The sequence below is a fragment of the Camelus ferus genome, chromosome 21, assembly GCF_009834535.1.
Source record: "Camelus ferus isolate YT-003-E chromosome 21, BCGSAC_Cfer_1.0, whole genome shotgun sequence".
Lineage (NCBI taxonomy): Eukaryota > Metazoa > Chordata > Mammalia > Artiodactyla > Camelidae > Camelus > Camelus ferus.
The window spans coordinates 17,194,252-17,217,322 of record NC_045716.1 but is presented as its reverse complement, the minus strand read 5'-3'; the positions used below and the strand labels follow the sequence as shown (position 1 = coordinate 17,217,322).

At 44.5% G+C, this 23,071-nt stretch overlaps 1 protein-coding gene across 2 annotated transcripts in view; it reads left to right on the top strand.

The window, feature by feature from the left end:
- C21H1orf226 (chromosome 21 C1orf226 homolog) overlaps positions 1 to 23,071 on the top strand; it is a 281,437-nt gene that overhangs the window by 174,639 nt on the left and 83,727 nt on the right. For both annotated transcript variants that reach the window (XM_006173140.3, XM_006173139.3), the window contains exon 3: positions 16,356 to 16,448. In XM_006173140.3, the coding sequence (XP_006173202.3) occupies positions 16,356 to 16,448 (93 nt within the window). The remainder of the gene's footprint in view (positions 1 to 16,355; positions 16,449 to 23,071) is intronic.

The window sequence follows — 23,071 nt, the reverse complement described above, 5'->3', positions numbered from 1 at the left end:
CAAGAGGCTGTGCACTGGACGTGTTCTTCCTGCCTGGGGTCCGTCTGCCTCTACGTATGGGTAGGGTTACTGTTACTTGCACACTTGCTCACGTTGCTGGGCAGTTAGCCCCCTTTATGTGTTCCTTGCTTCCTCCCTTGCCTTCTTGCATTCTCTGCACAGCAGCCAGAGAGATCTTTCTGCGTTGTCAGGTCAAGTCTTTATATTTGTATGGAAATCCTATAATAGTTGCTAAAGAGGATATAAAGCTGAACCTGTGTAGCTCCTGTTTTCAAAGAACAGACATTTTGGTTGAGAAGATGAGAAAGAACAATGTTCCAAGTTAAGCGACTTTTTAAAAAAGTTAAGAGTATTAGAGGCATTTAATATACAGCAGTATTATCAAACCAACCCCCCGAGTGCTAATTGCCATAGCAGTGTGGAAGGCATTCCACCTGGTAGTGGAATGGTTTTTATGGTAGTCAGGGGAGGTTTTTATGGGGTGATACTTGAAGTAGAACTTATGGAAATGCTTTGGATGGATAAAGGGAGCAAGCAAGTAGTTTTAAGGTAGTAATTGCATTAAGTAACTGCAGACATGATAAAATCCAGTACCTTCACAATGCACGGTGCAATTGAACTATTGCAACCTAGCATTTCACAAAAGTTGGTGATTTTCAAATTTTTCTTTTTTACAGTCAAGACCCCTTTTGTCAAGCAGAATATTACATGGAACTCCAACATCATAGACATGAGAGCTGTAGCTTCTGTTGGATGCAGATGGTGGGGGTTGCTTGCCCATCTCTGCCTACACAGTTCCTCAGTCCTGGAGTGGGGGTCTGAGACTCTCTCACCAAACATAAGGCTCTGAGGAATAAAGCTTAGAAAACCACATGTTTCAGTCAAATAGCTTTGTGGGGGAAGGAAAACTGGCCACTTTGGGTCAATTGGTAGAAGTATTGAGTATCAGTTTTCAGTTTCTTGGGCAGTGGGTTGTTAGAAAAAACTTTTGATCAGAATCATTTAATACAGTGTTGCAGGAAGATTAGGATAGTGGCAGGGTGCAGTTTTTGTGTCTCCTCAACCCACAGCATGATCCTCAGAACACCCCCCAGGGGTCCACTGAGAGTAGAGTGTTTACTTTTTTCTGACTAAGGAGTAAGATGTGTGTGGCTGAAATAACTTAAGGGGAGAAAGGGAAGAAAGATATGAAGGCCAAGTTGGTGAGCACTGGCCAAGGTTAAATAGGATAATACATATGAAAGTGCTCTGAAATTCATCAAAAGCTACGGTGGAAAAGACTAACATGTGACTAAATTAGAGTGAGTATCTTAGTGGCAATGATGTTATGGTAGAGTAGGAGAGGAAGTGGCCTTTGAATAGGAGACACCGCTTCAGCCTTGTGTGCATGCTGGTTCCCAGGGCACGAGCTTAGCATTCAGATCAGTAGTAATGACCACCAAGCTGGCTGTTTTCCTCTTGTACCGAGGACTTTCTTGATTCCTCGTAATAGCACCTTTCCTACTTGCACCGTGTGTCGAGAACAGGAAGGGAATTCTGCAGTATGTGTTCCAGAAGAGTGGCTGATGGATGCTGGGGATGCTGCCAGCCACATAGATTTCCCTTGTCCACTCAGCGCTCTGTCCAGGGAAAAAGGCACAGACATCTGATGCTCTGAGGTGGAGAAACAAGCCCATAGAGGCAGCAATGTGACTGAAGACCTTAGACAGGGATGGTGTGAGGAAAAACCGAACACACTGGATTCCCTCTTCCTCTCAAACGGATATCGCCAGATGATTTCCTTAGCTGCTCCCCTGCGGGCCTTCCCTCCACTGGCTGCTCCAGGTGTGCGTTCATTATTCAGCTTGTCCTTCTGTCTGAGTCGCGAGTACCTTCACCCTTGCTTGGCGTGGATTCAGAGACAGGCAGAGATGTTCAGAAACCAACAGGGTGTTAGGCTCGGTGTTGCTGTGGGACAGTAGAACTAGGAAGCTAGGCTGAGAAATGATTTCTGCCTGGGAATGCTGGAATTTAATCTTGAAGTCTAGGGCCTACAGAGTCATTTCCAGGCCTGATTATAGCTCTCCAAGGCAATAGGAACCATGGCCTCTCATAGAGGCTGTTACTGGAGACAGTCGAGCAGGCTTGGAGACGTAGCTGTTGGATGACCTTCCGAGTGTCCATTGTCCCAGTGCGGTGATCCAGGCAGCGAGCACCTGGACTGGCTGTGTGCAGCTGGATGGAATCTTGTGGCTGGGAAGATTTCCCTCATCTCCTTAGGCCAGGGTGCGGTTCTCCTGGCTGGGCTGCTCCTGTTGGCCACTACTGGAAGGCCCTGCCTTTGACCTGGGAGGCAGAGGGTCCAAAATCGTCATTCTAATTTGCACCTCAGTGGGGACAGTGCTCCTCACCTTCAGTCTGTACCAACCCTGGAGGAGTGGGGGACTCCTGAGCAGGAGGTAGAGATGCATCCCCCATCCTGATGTTTCCTCCAGCCCAAAGTAGTTTAATTTAATATTTAAAATTAACAGGGTAAGATAGATTTTATCTACGGTTTTATGAATTTTAATTTATGTATAGGTTTGTGTGACCACCACCACCAGGATCAGGACACAGAACTGTTACTCACCCCTAATATCTGCCTGGTGCTGTCTCTTTGTAGTCATATCCTCTTCCACCCCTACGCCCTGGCAACTACCTCGATTTGTTCTCTGTCACTACAGTTTTGCCTTTTTGAGAGTTATATAACTGAACTCATACAGTTTGTAATGTTTAGAGACAGGCATCTTTCATTCAGTATAATGAAACTTTCAGGTTTTGTGTGTATCAGTAGTTCAATTCATTTTTATTAATTTTTTTCACATTCCAGCCAATTTACCTGTAACTTTTTTTATAGCAACAGTTCATCAGTCATGAAGCACCTATTTCCCTTGTATTTTACTGTAGTATTTCATTATATAGATGCACCACAGTTTATCAGTTCACCTGTTTGAAGGATATTTGGGTTGTTTCTAATTTTGGCGATTATAAATAGAGTGCTGAACATTCGTGTACAGGTGTTGGTGGGAACAGAAGGTTTTCTTTCTCTAGGGTAGATGCCTAGCTGAGGTATTGCTGGGAGTGTGGTACATGTATTTTGATGAGAGACTTTGGAACAGCTTCCCAGGGTGGTTGTGCTGCTTTGCATTCCCATCAGCAAAGTATGAGAAGTCCGTTTGCTCTATCAGGTCCTCACCGTTTGGTGGTGGTGGATATCTAATACCCATTAGATATTCAAATGGGTACATAGTGGGATCTCATTGCGGTTTTAATCTGCATTCCCCTAATGGCTAATGATGTGGAACATCTTTTCATGGTAGACCATTATTCCAGACTCGGGATTATCCAGTTGTCTTAGGGAGCTGTAATGAGGTCTGGACATGTCACAGTAGACTCTGAGGCTCAAGATGCAGACTTCAAAAGCTCCAATGTGCAAAAGTAATTTTTCAGTCTAGTTTTATAGGCAGGACTCTCACCGCAGTCCCAGTCCCTCCTGTCACACAGCAACACTGAACCAACCACTCAGCCTCGTTGGCTCCTTCTCATGTGCTTATGTGCCTTCCATTTATCCTCTGATGAAGTTCTGTTCGAGGCTTTTGCCCTGTCTCTACTTGGGTGGTTTTTTATTACTCAGTTTTCAGATGTCCTTTGTATGTTTTGGATGTGTCTTTTGTCAGATGGATAATTCGCAAATATTTTCTTCCAGTCTATAGCTTGTCTTTTTTATTCACTCAAACTGGCTTCCACAGAGCAAAGGTTTTAAATTTTGATGAAGTCCAATTCATCTTTTTTTTTTTTTTGATAGATCATGCTTTGGGTGTCATGTGTAAGAATTCCATACAACCTTAGGTCATGAAAATTTTCTCCTGTTCTAAAAGTTGTATAGTTTCACATTTAAACCTGTGATCAGTTTTTTATACTGAAGTATAAACCTGTGATCTATTTTGAATTAATCTTTGCATAAGGCGTGAGGCTGATGTAACAGTTCATTTGTTTACGTGGTCTGGTCCCATCTCACTCCCAGGAGTTCATCCTCTTTTCCTGACAAGTTTGGCTTTAGGTTTCCATTCGAGGTGGTGAAAATTGGTCTCAGATCACAGATTGTTGCTTTAGGGGAAAAGAATCTCAGGAATAGGCCCCCGTGTCAGAAATCTGTCTGGAGATTTTGCAGTTCTTAGTAGGATTTCTTCTCTGTATTTTCTTTTCCCTTCCCTTCCCTTCCCTTCCTTCCCTTCCCTTCCCTTCCCTTCCCTTCCCTTCCCTTCCCTTCCCTTCCCTTCCCTTCCTTTCCCTTCCCTTCCCTTCCCTTCCCTCCCCTCCCCTCCCCTCCCCTCCCCTTCCCTTCCCTTCCCTTCCTTTTTCCTTTCTTTTTCCTTCCTTCATTCTCCGTATTTTCATCTGCATTTCTAAATAGTCAGGATAGGTCCATGTCTCAAATCCCACTGCCTCCCAAGGCTCCCTTGCACATTTTCCAGTCTCCGTGCAGTGGTCTCATTCGTGTACCGCATGTGTCATGGGGGTTGTGCTTGGTACCTGTCATAGGGAAAAGGTAGAAAATTCAGAAGAAACTAAGATAGGGAAAAGCAGGTTATGGATCACAGGTCAAATCCAGCTCACTGCCTTTTTTTTATAAATAAAGTTTTATTGGTCCATAGCTATAGCCATTGATCTATGTTTTGTCTATGGCTGCTTTTGTGCTACAGTGACAGAGTAGAATAGTTGGAACAGAGACCACATGGCCCTCAGAGCATGAAATATTTACTCCCCTGTCCTTTACAGAAAAATGTTGCCAACTTATGGAGTCGAGGCTAGTACTGGAGATGAGCTTTGGGGTAGGGCACTTTGCTAAAGTTAAAACTGAGTCTTGCAGAAAACAAAGGATATCCGTGCTTTTCTTGCATAAACCATCCTGGCATCTTTTGATCCAGTATCATCTGTTGCCATAGGAATTTGGAGGAAGTAAAATCTGGCGCAGCCTTGGAGTAAGCTAATGGTGATGGGCTTATGGGGCAGATGAGATGGAGTGGAGATTATGTGGTGCATCTGAGTCAGCTCTGGTGTGGGAGGGGGAGACTCAGGGACTTAGGGGTGATGTGATGACCAGCATTTACCTCTTACTCCTCCTGGCATCTTTGTTTCTCTGGGTCTCCTACACCTTATCCTGCTTCAGTGGTCCTCAGCCTTTGCTGCACATCCAGACGAAATTAAATCCATTTCTGGGAGAGGGATCCAGATACCAGGATTTCTCAAGTTTCCCAGTGGTCCCCCTGTACAGCCAGAGTTGAGAACCTTCATGCCACTTTCCAACTCCTTAGACCCCGAGGAAATATTGCCACCTACTGACAGTAGGAAGTTGTTATGATTGAAAGCAGGTCAGTAACTCTTCAGATTCCACTTCAGTCTGGGAACTTGCGCTCTGGATACTGTATTTTTATCATTCGTATATTAGAGTTCGGTTTTTGCCCATCTTAACGTGGCTCTTCGTGAGAAACACCCTGTCTCAGTTTTGATGTAACCCAGAATACTGACATATACAATTGGGAAGAATCATAGAATATTATCACTAATGAAAGCCTTAGAGGTCATTAGTTCAAACAGCTGACATATCCAAATACCTTTTGGACTTACATACTCTGGCTCTGGCGCCTTGCTACTCAAAGTGTGGTCCACGCTGGTCCATGACACCAGGAGTGTCAGCGTCCCCTGGGACCTTGTTAGAAATGCAGGACTTCTCCCACCCCCACACACCCCCACCTGAAGACTTTGTAGTTTAACAAGATCCCCAGGTGATTCACATGGACTTTAAAATTTGAGAAGCACTGCTTTAAAGAATCATGTAAGTGGAAACTTCTGTGAGTAGATTTAGAAAAGCTGCCAGTATTGTCAGAGACTGAATGACCCCTTGACAGAGACAACACTGTTATATCTAAGAGCCCTCCTAAGCCTGATTTTGTTTTCCTCCTCCTCGAATTTCGTCAGTGTCTTTTTTCAATGTCTCCCAAGAATGTCCTTCTTTACACCTTCTATTAAACCATGAACACTCATTGCAGCCATCTGTTCTGCCTGCTGTGGTCTTCCCATTGTTTTTCCTCTTGAACCTGGAAATTCTAATGACCCTTAATGGGTGAGTGGAAGCACAGGTTATCCAGATCTTCTCATCTCGTCTCTTTCTCACTGTGCTGATAGGTCTAAGCTTAGGGGGGGAATGTTGAATGGATCAGACTTGGGAGAGGCTTGGAAAGGGAGTTTCATGTGAATGCCTGTGTGACCTCTAAATCCCTTCTAATTCCTATGCTCAGATTCTGTGGTGCAAGGTAGACTTTTTCAATGTGTAACACATCCTCTGTGTTCACCTGTGCTGTTATTGTTGAAAGCATTGCTACTTTTTCCAGGCATGGGATATTGAGACCATTTCAATCTTATCCTGTTCTGTTCTATCATACAGTGATTTCATCCAGACATTTTCTTTATTCTTACAACCCAATGCTTGATGTATGTACCTGGTCTTCCCTAGGTTTCCCATTTCCAGTCTCTCTCCTTTTAGAATCCTCAGTGCTGGTGCCAAGATTATGTTCAGCATCTGCCCCTCTTCTCTTCGCTGTTTTCAAAACCCTAAAGAATGTAACTCCATCCTCCTTTCTATGCAGAACTCTAATAATTTATTTTCCAGTCTGTCTGCATCCTTTCTCCTATCTTCTGCCTCTGCTTCTGGGATCAACCTGGCCTTGCCAGACACCCTCATTTCCTTGTTGCTGGATTTTCTCCCCTGCCTTCCGCCAGTGGCTTGCCCATCACACTCTTCCTACAGGGGATATGAGGTTGGTAATATGTTGAGACACACTTAGAGCTGGGAAGTTTCTCAGATACAATCTAACCCAGTATGCTTATTTCACAGAAGGGAGGAGTAATGCCCAGAGAGGTTAGGTGCCCAGGGTCACACAGCTAAGATTGCAGATACTTGATGTGGAGTGGCATCACTGTCCGGTGTGGCTTCTTCAGGGGACTTCATAGTACTCGATGTGAATCATTTCATATAACTTTACAAGGTGAGTGTGGGGATGTGTGTGGTGGAGGGTGAGGGTTGCAGGGAGGTCACAAAACATGATTGATTACCTTCTTTTAAAGAGAAGGCCTTAGAAAAACAGAAGGATTCATCATTTGTCTCATAACCATTTTTGGTCTGAGGCAGAAAACCTTAAATCCTTGTTTCATGGCTCCACTAAATACTGGCAGACTTTTATTTCTTCTAGGTGTGTGTGTGTGTAGACATGAATTATACTGTTTAGACATCGTTATGTCTTTTTTTTCTTCCTGTGGCAGATGAATTTTATGTCCCTTGTCTTCCTGCTTCCTAGGTACCGTATTAAGCATTTGGAGGAGGGTCTGGGTCAGATATTAGGGAAGGATAGAATTGGTCACAGTCGAAGTTTGTTTTATTTTTGGCTTTTCACCCACCTATGCCTCTGTTTTTGGTTAAAAGGGAAAGGTTCTCATGTGTGGTTTTAATGTGCTCAAGAGCTAGTGGAGGGAAAAGCAACCCGAGAGCAGTGGATTATTATTAGTAGTGGTACTTATCTTGCTGCATAAATCACCCCTTTGGGCCCCTTAATCATTTGGATTGTTGTTCAGCTCGCTGTGACCTGTCAATGTGCTTGCAGTCGGAAGCAGTGATGGCTGTATTCCAGGGCCTGTCCTGTCTCCTCTCTACAGGGAGCAGCTGCCGCTCAGGGGGCTGCCCCGTTCACAACCAAGGACACGGCCACAGCCCACAATTGCCTGCACTCTAGGTGGCCGCTGTCTGTCATCCAAGGGCCTGTTTAATTTGCCCTCTCCCATCATGCCAGTCTCCCGACACTGCGAAAATGCCTCTCTCCCACAGAGCATCTGTGTTTGCATGAACCTCTCTCCCTGTTCCTCAGTGCTCCAAACAGCAATGAACTTGGATGTTTCCTGCCCTGCAGCCCTCCTTATCTTCAGAGGGCCCCTCTACCATGTTTTTCTGACCTCATTGGCATTCTGTACCCTTCCCAGGTCATTGACATGTGTCCTTGGGTGTGGAACAGGGTGGGAAGCAACAAAGGAAATGAGCGCAGCCAGTGCAATTAGTACGGGAAAGAATTTTGGGGGGAGACTGCAGGCTTTCCATTGAGTTGCCCAAGAATATTCCAGATCCTATGAAGCTAGTTTCCAATAAGTTCTTCCTCCTTTTCTTGTTTCCTGTTATAAGGTGGGGTTGCATGCACATCAGAGAGCTCATTACACATGTATTGAATGAATGCAGGAATGAATGAATAATTTTATTTCCTGGAGCCAGGATTCTGGGGAGGGGTGTTTGGGGGAACTGTGGGGAGGGGTGGTAGGGAACAGATGTTGAGAAACACAAAGAGCCAAGAGTCAGAAGATATGTGGTTCCAGGCAGGCTCAAGTTTTCTGCTAATGAACCTGGGAAACTTTTCTATTTTTAACCATCTTTGGGTAGTGGCTTCTTCAGCCCTAAGATGAAATATTTGGTCAACATTTGTGGTCCCAAATATTTCAAACACAAGGATTCCTATAAAATTTTGTTGATGAAGTATTTTGGAAGATTTTGCACAGGGAAGGAAGCCAACAAAAATGAAAAGGCTACATACTGAATGGGAGAAGATGCTTAGAAATATATTTGATAAGGGGTTGATATCCAAAATATATTAAAAAGACTCATACAGTTTTATATCAAAACAACCCAGTTAAAAAATTGGCAGATGACCTGAACAGACATTTTTCTGAAGACATACAGACGGCCAATAGGCGTGTGAAAAGATGCTCAGCATCACTAATTGTTAAGGAAATACAAATCGAAACCACAGTGAGCTATCACCCCACACCTGACAGAATGGCCATTATCAAAAAGACAAGAAACAAGTGATGATGAGAATGTGGAGAAAAGGGAACCCTCATGCAAACCTCATGTTGGTGGGAATATAAATTGGTGCAGCCACTGTGGAAAACAATATGGAAGTTCCTCAAAAAACTAAAAATAGAACTACCGTGTGACTCAGCTATTACACTTTTGGGTATTTATCTGAAGAAAATGTAAACACTAATTCAAGAAGTTCTATGTACTCCTATGTTCATTGCAGCCTTGTTTACAGTAGCCAAAATATAGAAGCAACTTGAGATTCCATCAATGAATGGATAAAGACACTGTCATTGTGTATGTATATGTGTGTGTGTGTGTGTACATATATATATGTGTGTGTGTATACACACACACACAATGAAATATTACTAAGCTGTAAAGAATTACTGAAATCTTGCCATGTGTGACAACATGTATGAACCTAGAAGGGGTATTAGGCCAAGTGAAATAAGTCAGAGAAAGTATGATTTCATTTATATGTGGAATCGAAAAAACAAAAGCAAACAAAATAGAAGTAGACTCATAGACACAGAGAACAATTTGGTGGTTGCCAAAGGGGATGGGTTTCGGGGGGGAGGGATGAAATAGGTGAAGAGATTGAGGTGAGGTACAAACTGCCAGCTATAAAATAAATAAGTCATGAGGATGTAATGCCAGCATAGGGACTATGGTCAATATTGAAATAACTGTATGGTGACAGGTGGTAGCTAGACTTGTCATGGTGATCATTTTGTAATGTATAAAAATATAGAATCACTGTGTTGTATACCTGAAACTAATATAGTATAAGTAAATTATAACTCAGTGAAACAAGAAAAAAAATCACAGTGTATATCCGCAGCCTGTATAGCCAGATTAAGAGGAGAGTGGAAAGGGAGGAATTTTATCTCCCTCCTCACCCTTAAAATTGTGAGTTTCTAAATTACTCCTGCCATTTGGAAGCTTGGATCTCCCTGAAGGGGTGGGGGGAGATATCCTGAAAGATTGTCCAAAGGAAGAATGAGTTAAACTGAGGACTACTGTTTTAAGCCAAAGTAGACTGAATTACCTGATGAGGACAAATTTCAAATTCCCCCTAACTCACATAGTAAGTAGAAATAAGGCCTTCAGAGCAAAATGAAAGATGCTTACAGGAAAAAGGAGAAACTGCTTTTTTGTATAGCTGAATTTTAGTATAAATTTTTAAGCCTCTGTGTAACTGATGTACTGAAAATGCTTGAACGGAGTGTGCCAGTCTCTGATAATTTCTTTAGGGTAATTAGTTGATAGGATTACTGAGATCAAATGATATTAAGGTTTTAGGACTGATACATATTTATAAATTTCTTTCCTAAAAAGTTGTACCAATTTAGATTCCCAGCAGTATATATAAGTGTCTGTCTTATCACATTCTCATGATAATAGACAGTCAGTTTATAAAAGTATTTGACAATTTGGTACATTAAAAATAGAATGTCATTTAAAAGTCTCTGATTAGTAAGGTTGCACATCTATATGAGTTTATTTTCGTTTTGTACTTTTCCTATGAGCTGTGTACTCATTTCCTTTACCACTGATCAGGGTGTAAGTGATGTTTGTACTATTATGAAAAGATATCTATAAATTTGGAATGCACTTTTTAGCATAAAAAATGTCAGAGATACAAAATGCATAAAACACAGTGAGTGAACACCTGATACCTACCACCTAGCAGAATTTCTTCCCAACATAGTAGTTGTCCTTTTAACACCTCTGATTTAGAAAATGGATGGCAGCAAATAGCAGAGATGCTTTCATAAGAAACTATACTTTAATTGTTACAATAGTATCTATGCTTTAAAAAAATACTATGTATATGATCAAGACACATTGATTTTGCATAAGGCAATTCTAGATGCAAACGTTTCTATGGCCCAGAGTAATGTTCATGAATAATGTGATCTCTGTTATCTCCCACATCCAAAAAATGCCAACTTCTGGCCCTTCCCTGGGTCTGCCGAGTGATCATGTCTGAGGCCTTAGTCTCGGATTCTGTCTTTTTATCAGATGCCTCAAATGGGACTTAAAAGGAGTCTTAGATTTCCTTGTCTACAGAGCTGGGTAATACTTATATTTTACACTTATGATGCAATGACAATGAATATTCCTTTCTTTAAAAAGTGGCTCCTCTGCTTCCTTTTAAGCAGTTTGCAGTTTGTGGAGATTTTATTTATACCCAGCTTTCAGTGATATGTCTGTTGCTAAAATAAGTTATGCTGGGCTCGAGGTTGATAGATAGGAAGTAAATGTCTGTACCAGGAAGCCTCAGAGGTACTATAGAATCTGGATTCAGTACCAGCTTTGCTCTTTGTCTTGCTTGCATTTCTGAGGTTTTGTAGGAATGAGCAATGCAAGTCCCTGAGCCACACAACAGTGTCAGGGACTGCCATGGCTCTTGGGAGCCCTGGTCCTCAGATTCTGTCCTCACAGGCACAGGAGCTGGAACTTAGGGAAGTTGGGTGGCCCGGGGAACAGAGGTTTACCAGCATGACCGTTCATTCCCATTCATTACCTCTGACTGTGCCATAAGGTGATTGAGAACAGCACTGTCCCATGATGGAGACTCTAAGTTATTTCCTTAAGTGTGGATCAAGCAAAAGAGTTTATCAGTGTGCTATGGAATATGGAAGAGTTAAAGTCGGATCTTCTTAAGGTCTTTATGCCCATGGAATGGAATCCAGGTTTTAATAACTTAAATTGTTAATCAATGAAATAACTTCTGGAAGGTTTATTTTACCTTTGTGGACAGTGTCATGTTTTCTCAGGTTCTGTGAAGAACCACTGCCAACTGGGTTCATTAATTTATTGGATGTTTGTTTATTCCCCCCCCATCCCCTGGTGCTATATTCTTGAGTACAAATATGTGTAAATCATATTTCTCATTCTCAGGGAGGGCCTGACCTAGTGGGGAGATGCACAAACAACCTGTCAGTGCTGAGTGATAATGGAGGCTCACATATTGCTCTAGTAACCAAGCTGATGGCACAATTCTGTGGGAGGATGTGGGAAGGGGGAGTTGACCTGCAAGACTTTGCTGTGCAGAAGGCTAAGTAGATAATTTAAGAATAAGAAGGAGTTCACCAAGCAGATGGTAAGGGGGAGGGCATTCTGGGCATAGACAGTAGCAAATGCAATTACATGAAAGTTTGGAAAAATACGACGTGTTCGACTTGCATGTGGGAGAGTGACAGAAATAACCTTTTGCAAGCAGCTTGAATTAAAGTGGACTTGCCACGAGGAGAAATGTATTTGTTATACAGTGTTTTCAGATTTTTAACTTTTATTGTGGTAACATATACATTACAAAAAGATTTTCATTTCAGCCATTCTTAAATGTACAGTCCTAAGGCATCTACACACAGCGTTCACTTTGTTGTGCAGTCATCACCACCGTCCACCTGCAGATCTTTTCATCTTTCAAAACTGAATCGCTGTACCCATAAACACTAACTCCTCATCTCTCCCATTCCCCATCCCCTAACAACCACCATCCTACTTTCTGTCTTTTTGAATTTGACTACCCTTAGATCTCATATGAGTGGAATCACACATTTGCCTGTCTGTTCTGTCTTACCATCAACGACATTTAACATAATGTCTTCATGCTTCATCCATGTTGGGGCATGTGTTAGAATTTCCTTTTTAAGGCTGAATAATACCCTAGTATATGTCTGTAACACATTTTGTTTCTCTCTTCATCCGTCAGTGGACCCATGGGTTGCCTCCACTTTTGGGCTATTGTGAGCATGCGATGAACATGTGTGTACGCAGATTTGTATCTTACTACCTAAGTTATTAAACTTTCAAATGTTAAGTGCAAAATGACTTCCTGCAAACCCTTTATAAGACAGTGCCTTTAGATGAGGTACTTACAGTTTTGTTGTGAAGGTGTGTTCTCACTCTTGAAGCCACAATTATGGGTAGAATATGATTAAATGCTTGATGGCACTACCAGAATTCACTTATGATTATTCACCAGAAGCAAACCTGTGAGGCTTATTCTAGAAAGGTGGTGAACACAGCTGGCTATAAACTGAGGACTTGCCAAGCGAGAGCATCATTCTCTGCCTTTGCAAACTGAATCTCCTCTCTTGGGAAAGTAGCCTCTGAGCACCTTGACTCATGACTGTAAGCATTGTGGGGACAGTGGGAAGGAGCTGGGCAAAATGAATTTTACAGAGAACAGAGAGAGGACCAGCTTCCTATGTAGCTGGTGAGAGAATGCATCACTAGGCTGAGTAGTTTGTAGACTATGTGACTGAAGAACCAAGGATCTCATAAAGAAAACACATGCACACAGGGGTTCTTCAGGGACTAGATGTTGTCCTGAAAATAGGCTGTTGAGAGTGAGTGTGTATGAGCGTGTATGTGTGTGTGTGTGTGTGCAGCCCCAACCCTTCCCCTGATTCCTAAGAGAGTAATTCTGTTACTTCTATTTCTGTAGTACAGCTTCAAGCCCAAGGCTGGGCCAGTCCCTTCATTAACACATTCCCCTGCTGCAGACCTCCTGCTCCCCCTTCTTGGACACCCAGTGCCTGGGACTGGAGACCTACAGGGTTAGGAGGTGCTTCTGCAAACTGGGGAGAAGGAAACATTGGGGCGTCAGGACAATTCTGACAGCAGCTCTCTGACTTCCAGCCAGTATTTTCACTCCCATCTCGGTTGAGTGTTTTCTCCTGGCTCCTGCTGTATCTGAACCCTCTGTCTACCCAGCCCCACTTTGTGGGCCTCACTGGTGGGCACAGCACACTAGATTCCAGGGCCACTCCTCCCATACCAGGCCCCAAGTCTCTGTTTATGAAGCCCAGACACTTTACCTCAGTCCTTCTAGTCAGTGGTTAGTGTTCCAGAGCTTCTGTTGTCTTGTTCCCGAAAAGGTCAGGTCCCGTAGGGCTTAGTCTGTCCTTGCTGGTGGGACTCTGGCTAGCAAAGCAAATATATCAGGTCAGTCTGGCCACTGGGGAGAGAGCCAGGCCTGTTGGCACGGACTCCAGAGTTGGCGTGGGCTTTGTGGGAGGCTGACCTGAACCACAGACGGTGGTACCAGCAGTCCTGTTTGTCCTCTGGCCCCTGGCAGAGCCTGGGCAGGCTAGACTCCTGTCCTGCGGAGCTCAGATGCTTCCTCCTGGGCCCGCCTGCCCGGCAGAGCAGCACAGTGTGGGGCAAAGGAGGGCATCCCTCTGTTCCCCTAGTCACTCCCGTCATCTCTGCCGTCTCCAAATCCATTTCTGTCCCCTCAGTGAGCATAATAACATGGTTGTCGAAGTGAAGTATAATTGCCGTATAAATAAACCGTTTTATGATAATAAAGGTTTAAACATTTTCAGACGTTTGATTTCATTTCCCTAGTTGCCGATGGAGCTGCACTTTGAGTACATATCCTTCGGCTGGAAAGGGTCTGAGACATCTGACCACAGGGCAGGTGGAGTAGGTGCAGAGTGTGCCCAACCTAAGAGCCCTTCTAAATAGCACTCAGGTAGTACGTTCCGGCAGCCGTAACGGGGCCCGGAACCTTGCTTCATGCCTCTCTTGCCCCTTGTCATTGTGAAGCACTCCAGAGCATTCCACCAGCTGTTGTGAAGGGGAGCACCTGGATTGTCACTGTCACTGAGATTCTAATGCACCTCATTTGGTCGTGCTTCTCCATGTAGTTACTGTGCCCACACTCCGTAGCAGAGCCACCTGGGAGTTACGTGCACAGTGGTTGAATTAGAGGCTGTTTTCCAGTTCCAAAGAGAAAGTTACACTTTGAGTTCTTAAGATCAGGATGTTAAAGGCATGGCCAAGGTTTCAGATACACAGGCAAAGGGTTGGCCTGGGGAATCTTGATTTTAAAAAGGTTCCAGAGAGAATGAAACTAGTAGGGAGGGGGACCAAACAAGAAAGAGATACAGTTAGCGACAAGATTCTTCTGGAAATGTAAGACTTTCAGGGGTTTGGTTTAGCAGGTGATGTGCTCTCTAAAACCAGGGCTGGGAGGTGACATTGTACCTTGCAGAGGTAGGTAGGTACTTAGTCGCTGCTTTGACCTTGTTGCTGGAAAGAGGGAAGAAGGAAGTCTGTGGAGCTTGTGAGAGTGACATAGTGCAGGAAAGCAGAGACTGTAAAGCAGATGAGGGTTGACCTGCCTGGGGCAGGTTTTGTCCACCTCTGAGTGCTCCCGGGACTCTTCAGCTCTTATCTCCTGAGTTCATCAGTGCACCTCTCTGGCAGTGCAGCCTCTGACTGGCAGGAGCAGCCCTGATTTTAGTGACTTCTTCCCAAGGGAGGCACAGCTGAAAAGCTGTGTTTACTGAAAGCACGTGAGCGGAGGTGAATGCAGGTGTGGCCAGGAAATGATGCTGGTTCACCTCTCCCAGCAGGCACAAGGCCAAAGTCAGCCGACTTACAGATTCTCAAGCTGGCTCGCCCACCCAGAGGTAATTTCAGTTCATCTAGCACTGCATCTGAGCAGAATGCTGCAGTCAGGGGCCACGCTGCGATTGTAGCCATGTCCTGAAGTGCATGCAAATCAAACACCACTCTAGCCTTCACCAGCTTGCAGCTACCGACCTAGAGAGGTTTGCTACATGGCTGAGGCCCTGTTCTGAGCCAGACTCCAGACTTCTCCCTGTCCCGTCAGACATGTCTGCTCTCCTTTTTCGTATTAGTCTTAATTGGCTTGGGGTTCCCAGACTCTGAAGCAGTCTGAGGTTGAAGCTTTCTCTTTCTCCTATGTGTCTCTTACTCCGGTTTACTCTTCCTTCAGGATCCCTGGTGGAAAGGTCAGCTGTTGGCAAAGTGATGGTGGGGGTGGGAGAAGTAACCACCAGACTGGGGAGTGACGTATGTCGCCATCACCTGGAAACTCAGATCAGCTGTAAACCAGAACCTGACCTGACGATGTGAAGAGAAATGCTTTTCCTCAGTTAGCCAGGTCGTGTCCTTGTCCCTAAGAAGCAGACCGCCAAGGGGCATCAGCACTGACTCTGTGCAACAGAATAAGAAAATCAACTGATTTTCTTTCAGTGGAAGGGATGGAATGTAGACAGACTGGGAGACTCTAAATTGAGTTCTTAAAATCAGAGTGTTAAAAGGAGTGGCCAAGAGAAGGTTCTGGATTTCTGGTAAGGCTTTCAAAGTAAGGTTTTCTGTTTTCACCTTGTTAGGATGGATCAGATCCATTCTTGTGGTCTTACCTGATAGCTGAGTGGTGAAACCAGTGACTATTCAGAGTGTCTGTTCCAACCCAAAAGTTGCCAAGCCAACTTCCTGCAGACATCCACCTGCTTTTATATCCCCTGAGGTGCTTCTTGTCCCCAGAGACTGCACCCGCTCCCTGGACCCATCTGTAGCCCTCTTTTCCAGGTCATAAGCTCTCTGGGGCCGTGCAGATGCACTGATCTAATTGGACTGTGCTTTGTTCTCTTCTCCTTTGCAGTATGAGTTCAAAGCCAAGAACATCAAGAAAAAGAAGGTGAGCATTATGGTTTCAGTGGATGGAGTGAAGGTGATTCTGAAGAAGAAGAAAAAGGTAAGTGACTCTGAACCAGAAACTGGGGTGAAAGGGGAGCAGGGAAGGTAGATGTGGGATAGCTTTTCCTTCGAGGTCACTCTTCAGACGGAATCCTTCCCTTGTCTGGTGAGGTGGTCTGCCTTGACCAGCAACAGTGCTGAGAGGCTGCAGCTGGATCAGAGAGTGTGGCGGGGCCAAAGACCACGTCAACTGATTGGCTCAGTTCTGGTGTCCCATGAGTGACAAGGGTCATCTCCTATCATCCTTGCATTCAAATCCCCTCTCCTATTTTGATACCTTTACCATTGAGTCTTGATCTTGGGAAATGCTTTTATTTTTTCCAATTATTTTGAGGGGGGATAAGTAATTAAGTTTATTGTTTATTTTTAATAGAGGTACTAGGGATTGAACCCAGGACCTTGTGCATGCTAAGCATGTGCTCTACCACTGAGCTATACCCTCCCCTTGGGAAATGCTTTAAATCCAAGTGACGACAAGTATAACAGGGTTCAGTGGGAGAGAGGATGAGAGGAGGCTCCCAGCCCCATTGTTTGTCCTTGTGTCCTGTTACAGTTACTGCTGCTGCCCATCTGTCTAAGTAGTCCCTCAAGACCCAGCCACTATTCAGTGCTCAGGAAGTGAGAGGAAGGGGAGGGAGGCATTGGTCCAGATAGTGCACATTCCTCTGAGCTGGGGCGAGACAAAAAAGTGAGCATATGTCGTTTAAACACTTGGCTGTTTTGTGTTAAAAACTGTATGTGCTGGGGCAGGAATGATGTTAACCCCTGGGGAAGGCTAGATTTGCATAACGGGCAGAAGGGAGCGTAGATGTGTTTCCAAACAGAAATGGAAAAGGGCTTGGTTGATGGAGGATATGTGAGAGAATCTCTTTTTACCCCTCTGTTCCTTGACTCTGCTCATGCCTTTGTTTTATACTTACTGATGGCAGCACCATCACATACTAATACGTAGACCTCTTGAGCTGCCTTTGATTCCAAACCTACAATGCTCTTAATTCAAATGGGACAAATATATAGAAGTAGACAGATAAACTTGGAGAATCAGGGGTTGAGAGGGATGTTGAAGGGTAGTTATCTTGCTGATCTGAGGATTGAAATAACCTCTACATCCTTCTCACATCCATCACCCAGTATATGACTGGACACCTCCAGTGAAGAGGACTCTACTCCTTTTTCAGGCAGCCTGTTTTCCCTCTGGACAGCTGGAAATCTACAAAGGTCTTCCATATATTGAACCAAAACTTGCTCTCTTATGCTCCCTAAGTAGCTTTTGGGGTGGTTCTAGAAAGTGTTTTATAGCTCTGGGGTTGGAAGGATATAGGAAGAAAATAGAATATAATATACTGTTTATAAAGAATTAGCTCCTTCAAAATTTATAAGTAGTAGGTAATTTGTAATAGCGTATTAAGTATCCTTGACTTTATAAACCTCCACTGAGGGGACCACGGTCCCCATCTTGTTCTTACCCTGGGCTATCTTTTCTGCCCCTACTCTCCACCCCACGTGTATGCACACAGTGGTTAGCCATGGGACAGTCTTTAGAATATTGTCCTCTTCAGGAGTTCCTGAGAAGGAAACTTCCTGAAGCAAGCTGAGGCCTGTCGGGTAGATGAGACCCCTGTGCCCCAGTTAAAGAAGCTATGGACGATGACAATGTCAATTTAAAAGCAAGAGAAATCCTCAGAGGGAAAACAGACCAATGCAGCCAAGCTTGTGATTCAAGGGGCCACAGCTGCATCCCAGCTTGGTTTTGTCACGTGGATAGGATAGCTTTACTCTGCCCTTCATGCGAGAGCAGACTAGTGGCTTAGTGCCCTCAGGCACCAGCTGATGAAATAATAGCTGTGATTTGTGGACTCTCCAGGTTGCAAGCTGCTTTCACACCCATTATCACCCATCTTTTCATCAAGCCTGCTAGGATGGTCCTGTGGGCAGTTCACTCGGTCAGCATCCATGGCACGCAGTCACCTCGGGAAACTAGCCACACAAGCAAGCAGTTTCTTCCCTAAACTTCTCCCTCCCTGGGGGCTGAGCTGTCAGCCTTTCAGAGTCTGAAGCTCAAACTCATCAGTTTTGAAGTTATGAACCTTAGGATGCTAACTCACACTGACAAAACTCAAAAAGAGGCTGAGGTACAAACTAAAATACCAGGCTTTTTTTTTTTTTTTAATTGAAGTATAGTCAGTTTACAATATTGTGTCTAGAACACCAGGTTTCACTTTAAGACACTGAACAGTGTTCCAGACCAGGTACTCACGTTAGCCTGACAAGCACATTTTCTTCTGTCAGAGGCAAAGTGATGTGAAAAGACCTTAGGTTACTGGAGGGTTGCTCTGTGTGCACAGATGGAGTGAGTCAGCTAGTTGTGTGACAAGAATGTTTCCTGGCCTCTGGCTCCGCAGTAAACGGGTCCACTGGATGTGAATGGAGGTCTTGTTGGGTACGTGCTGTTTCTGGAGTCTGTTCAGACTCTGCCAGGGTTTGCCTTCATGACTCTCTGACTTCCGTGCTTTCATGGCTGGCAGTCCCAGCATCTCCCCCCCTCCCCAGTGCACATACACTTCCAGCTGACATAATCTTTACTTTCAGTTAGGTTACATTCCAAGGCCTGCTGTCCTGGGGCTATTCTGTGCCTTTCGGGCAATATACTGTACCTCTTAGTTGATCCATTATGGGGTGACTTCCTAGTTTTGCCTTTAAAGGACAATCTTACTTCCCATCTCACCTTGTCCCTCATGTATCGTGTACCAAATGTGGTGTCATCCTCATGCTGCACGTGAAAAACCTGAGGTTAGAGAATCTAAGTATCTTGCCCAAGGTTACACAACCTGGAAGGTGTGGGCTGAGGTGTCACCTGGGGGAGAAGCCAGCCTCCTTCCACTGAGTAACTGAAAACTGAGCTGGAGAAGCGTCTTCCCCAGGAAATCCATGGGAACTTGAGACGCACTTTGAAACTCCATCCCTGGTAATCTCTGGTGTGGGCTCACCCTCCTGCTGGCCCAGAAGAGAGGTGATCTAACAGGTCTTTCCGAGATCTGATTCTTCTGATGCCAGGCTTGGGAAACGGGAGCCTCCCATCTTGTTTTCTCCACCCCCGCCTGGTGGTATCCGGTTCAGGCTGTGGTTGTGATTTGGATAATGCCTTTAATCACAGGGTTCGTTTTACACTGCCTCTGACAGATGAATGCACATTAACAGCAATCAGCCTTTTTTGTCATCTATTCCCATGTGACTGTCCTCTGGTATCTGAGTGTGTGCATACCACCTGTGTGTGTGTGTCTCTGTGTGTCTGTATCTCTATCTGTCTGTCTCTGTTTATAGAACTGAGGAGGGCTGAGTGGAGACATGCTGCACTTGTCTCTAAGGAAGTGCAACAGTCAGTTGATTCCAGTGACAGCCATCCTGATCATGTTAAGAACTAGAGCTCTTGCCGGGTAGCTGTAGGTAGAAAGAGTCTTGGCCGATATTCAGCCACAGGCCCCGGAACCATGTCATATAGCCTGACTTCTCCACTCATTGGCCAGTGCCTGTGTTGCACTAGTCAGTAAAATTGTTGAGTAACCCCTCCTTCTGCAAACAACGTGTTGATTTTCACGGGGTCACTGTGGCATGCTGGGAGGAGCCCTCAGCTGAGATGACGAGACCTGGGTTCTAGTCCTGGCTCTTCTTTTCCTGGCTGCGTGGTTCTAAGCAAGTTCTTTTGCTTCTGTGAGCTCCAGCTATGAAATGAAGAGTTGGATTAGGTGATCACTTTAACCTTGCCAGCTCAAATGCTCTGCACCAGCTCTGGAACCGTGCTTTTCAGTGCTTGCGTGGGTATGTGTAGATCACCTGGGCTTATTCAGGTCTCTGAGACCCTTCTGGGCTACAGAGAGAGCAGACCCCAGAGGCCAAGCAGGTTTCTGCCTCCTGGACCTCCAGGGCAGGATGGGACCCTCAGAGGTCACACACTTCCCAAAGCAGCCACCAAGGCTCCTCTCTCTCTCCAGCCAGTCCATGACTGGTAAATGGTGGTATGCGTCCTGGCCAGGGGAAGAAGCATGTTTACAGGGACTCCCTGCTCTCCAGGGAACTTTTTAAGGGCGGGGCCATCCTTGTAAGCTCAGCCCTTGCTTGGTCACCTGGCACCTATAGTGTGTTTTCAACAATTGTGTCTGTTGGCTCGCTGGCTGAATGAACATGATAAGTGAGGAAGGACTAAGTACTTAGCAACTGGATCAAATGAAGTCTCACTTGTTACTTTTGACTATCACATCCTCCCTCTTTCTCCTTCGGTCAATCTTCCCATTTGAAAAAAAAACAAGGATGAGAGCCGTTCCCAAGCATAGAAAGGCCTCAGTGGAAATTGCTCACTTGGGTAATATTATGAGTAGGACTTCTTCTGTGACTCTGACCTTCAGATGCTTTATTCTAGTGCAGGCAGTAGCCAAATATATTGTGATCATCTCTTATTGAGATGTAAGGAAAAAAAAAACCACATCTTTTTGGTTATATTAACAAGTGCCTAAAATGCTGTCATCTTGGACTGATACCAACAGACAATCTCACATTCCTTATGAATCTTAGGTTGTATTTGAGGTATGAACCCCACTGCTAAGATAATTGGCTTTGCTTTGTTGTTTCTCAATCAGTACATTTTCTTCAGCTCCCAGCTAGGTCCAAGCAATTATCTTTTCTGTGTATATGACAATGATTATTTACTGGAATCACACTGTAGCATCATTTGCTAGGGAGTGGACTTCTGAGTAAAGAAGATTAGTCTTGAACTTCATCCCAAGGATTTTTCTACAAAAGGTCCGAAAGGGCCTCTGTTTCACGTTGTGTCTCTTACGCACCAATAACTTTGTTGGGATCCCCTAAGGTTCCATTCTAGAAAGGCTCCACTGTTCTCATTAACAGATACGTATTGTGAGTCTAACATGCTGAAGGAACTGGGCAGGATACATAGCGGTATTAGACATGGACCCTTTCCAGCAAAATTAACTATTTTTAATGGCCCTGTATGTAGAGAGGTCTTTCACAGCTCCGATAAAATTGCGTTATAGTTATTTATCTCTCTCCCCAGTAGGTTGTGACCCTCTAGGGGCAGGGACCATGTCTTCCCTCCAACTCCATTTCATCTGCTGGGAAAGGTAGAAGGCCAGTGGGAGCAAGCTGATGAGTGTTATTACGCGCTCAGATGGCAATGAGAACGGCTGACTATAACAGCTACCATGTGTATTGAGTCCCTGCTGTTTGTCAGACCTTGTTTGATGCAGTGTGTGCTTATTAGGTCCTCACATCCGTCCTGTGAGGCAGGTAACGTCCTTACGCTTGTTTTGCAAGAGAAGACTGAGCAACTTGCTCGAGACCTCAAGTCCCGTCAGTGGTGAAGTTGAGGTTTGAACCCGGTCTGCCCTGCTCAGATCCCACGTGCGTTCTTGCCGCTACCGTGCTACTGTGTGTGTACTAATCTCTACAGACTCCTTTAGGGAAAAACTGCTCTATAGGAAATGCCTAATGAACTAATCCAGGGTCTTTAACTTCCAGCCTGTACCCTGTCACTGGGATATCACTTTGCAAGGAAACTAGTTTTCTGCCCAAAGGGTAGTGTTAGTTCCTATGGAAACACACAACTCAGATCTATTTGGGTAAGAAAAGGAGGCACTGAGAATTATAGAACCAGAATTTGGGAGAAAGAGCTTTAGAATTGATGTAGTTGGATCCCCTAACTGATGAGATGTGGTAACAGAGGACTAGAGAGGCCCCGTAATGGTCCTGAGGTCACCCAGGTAATTGCAGAGCCAGGACTAAACTCAGTCCAGTCCTCTTTCTTTCACGTTTTCTGCTCATTTTAAAACAGGCATATTAGGATTTCTGTGCACTGTGTGAGGACTTACTTGCACTTCCGTTTTGAAATGTGTTTTCTATATCTATAGGTTACACCTGAAGGTAGGTGATAGCTGTGTTTTCAGACGAATCCTATTTTGTGTTTGGAGACATGGAGAATTTGCCAAGCTGAGTTAATGTGGCTTTTGCAAGTTTTTTTTTTTTTTTAATTTTTTATTATTTTTTTGAGAAGTCACCATCGCTTTCAGGAGCCTGAATAATGGTAAAGCTGACAGACTTTGTGATGTGCCTACTGATCATTTCCGGTATGGATAGGAAATAAATGGAGACACAAATTCTTCCTCTACTTTTGGTTCTCAGGGAAGGTACTTTAAAGATGCCATATCCATTTCTGGGTTCCTAAAGGAGGCAGGACCTCTGTGATAATTATCCCTGACTCTGTCTTCTGTTCTTCACACTATTCCAGACAGACCTACTTCCAAACCAGTTCCCACGTAATAGTCCCTGCCAGGAGATTTTGGAAACAAAATGGCTGTAGCTTTCCATGGAGAACTGGATATTTGCAGTCACTAGATACAGTAAAGAGAAGGGTCTATAATCAAGAATGTGCTTACTTCATTCAGTGGTCTCATAAACACATACACTGCAAACCCGTTACCCTCTCCCTCTGCTGAAAGCAAAAAGCTTCCTGGCGGTGGAGGGTGAACACCACTGATTTCATACACTTGGAGGAGCAAAGAGAACATGAAGACTAGAGGTAGACAAGTTGGATTTTAGTTACCACTGGACTAG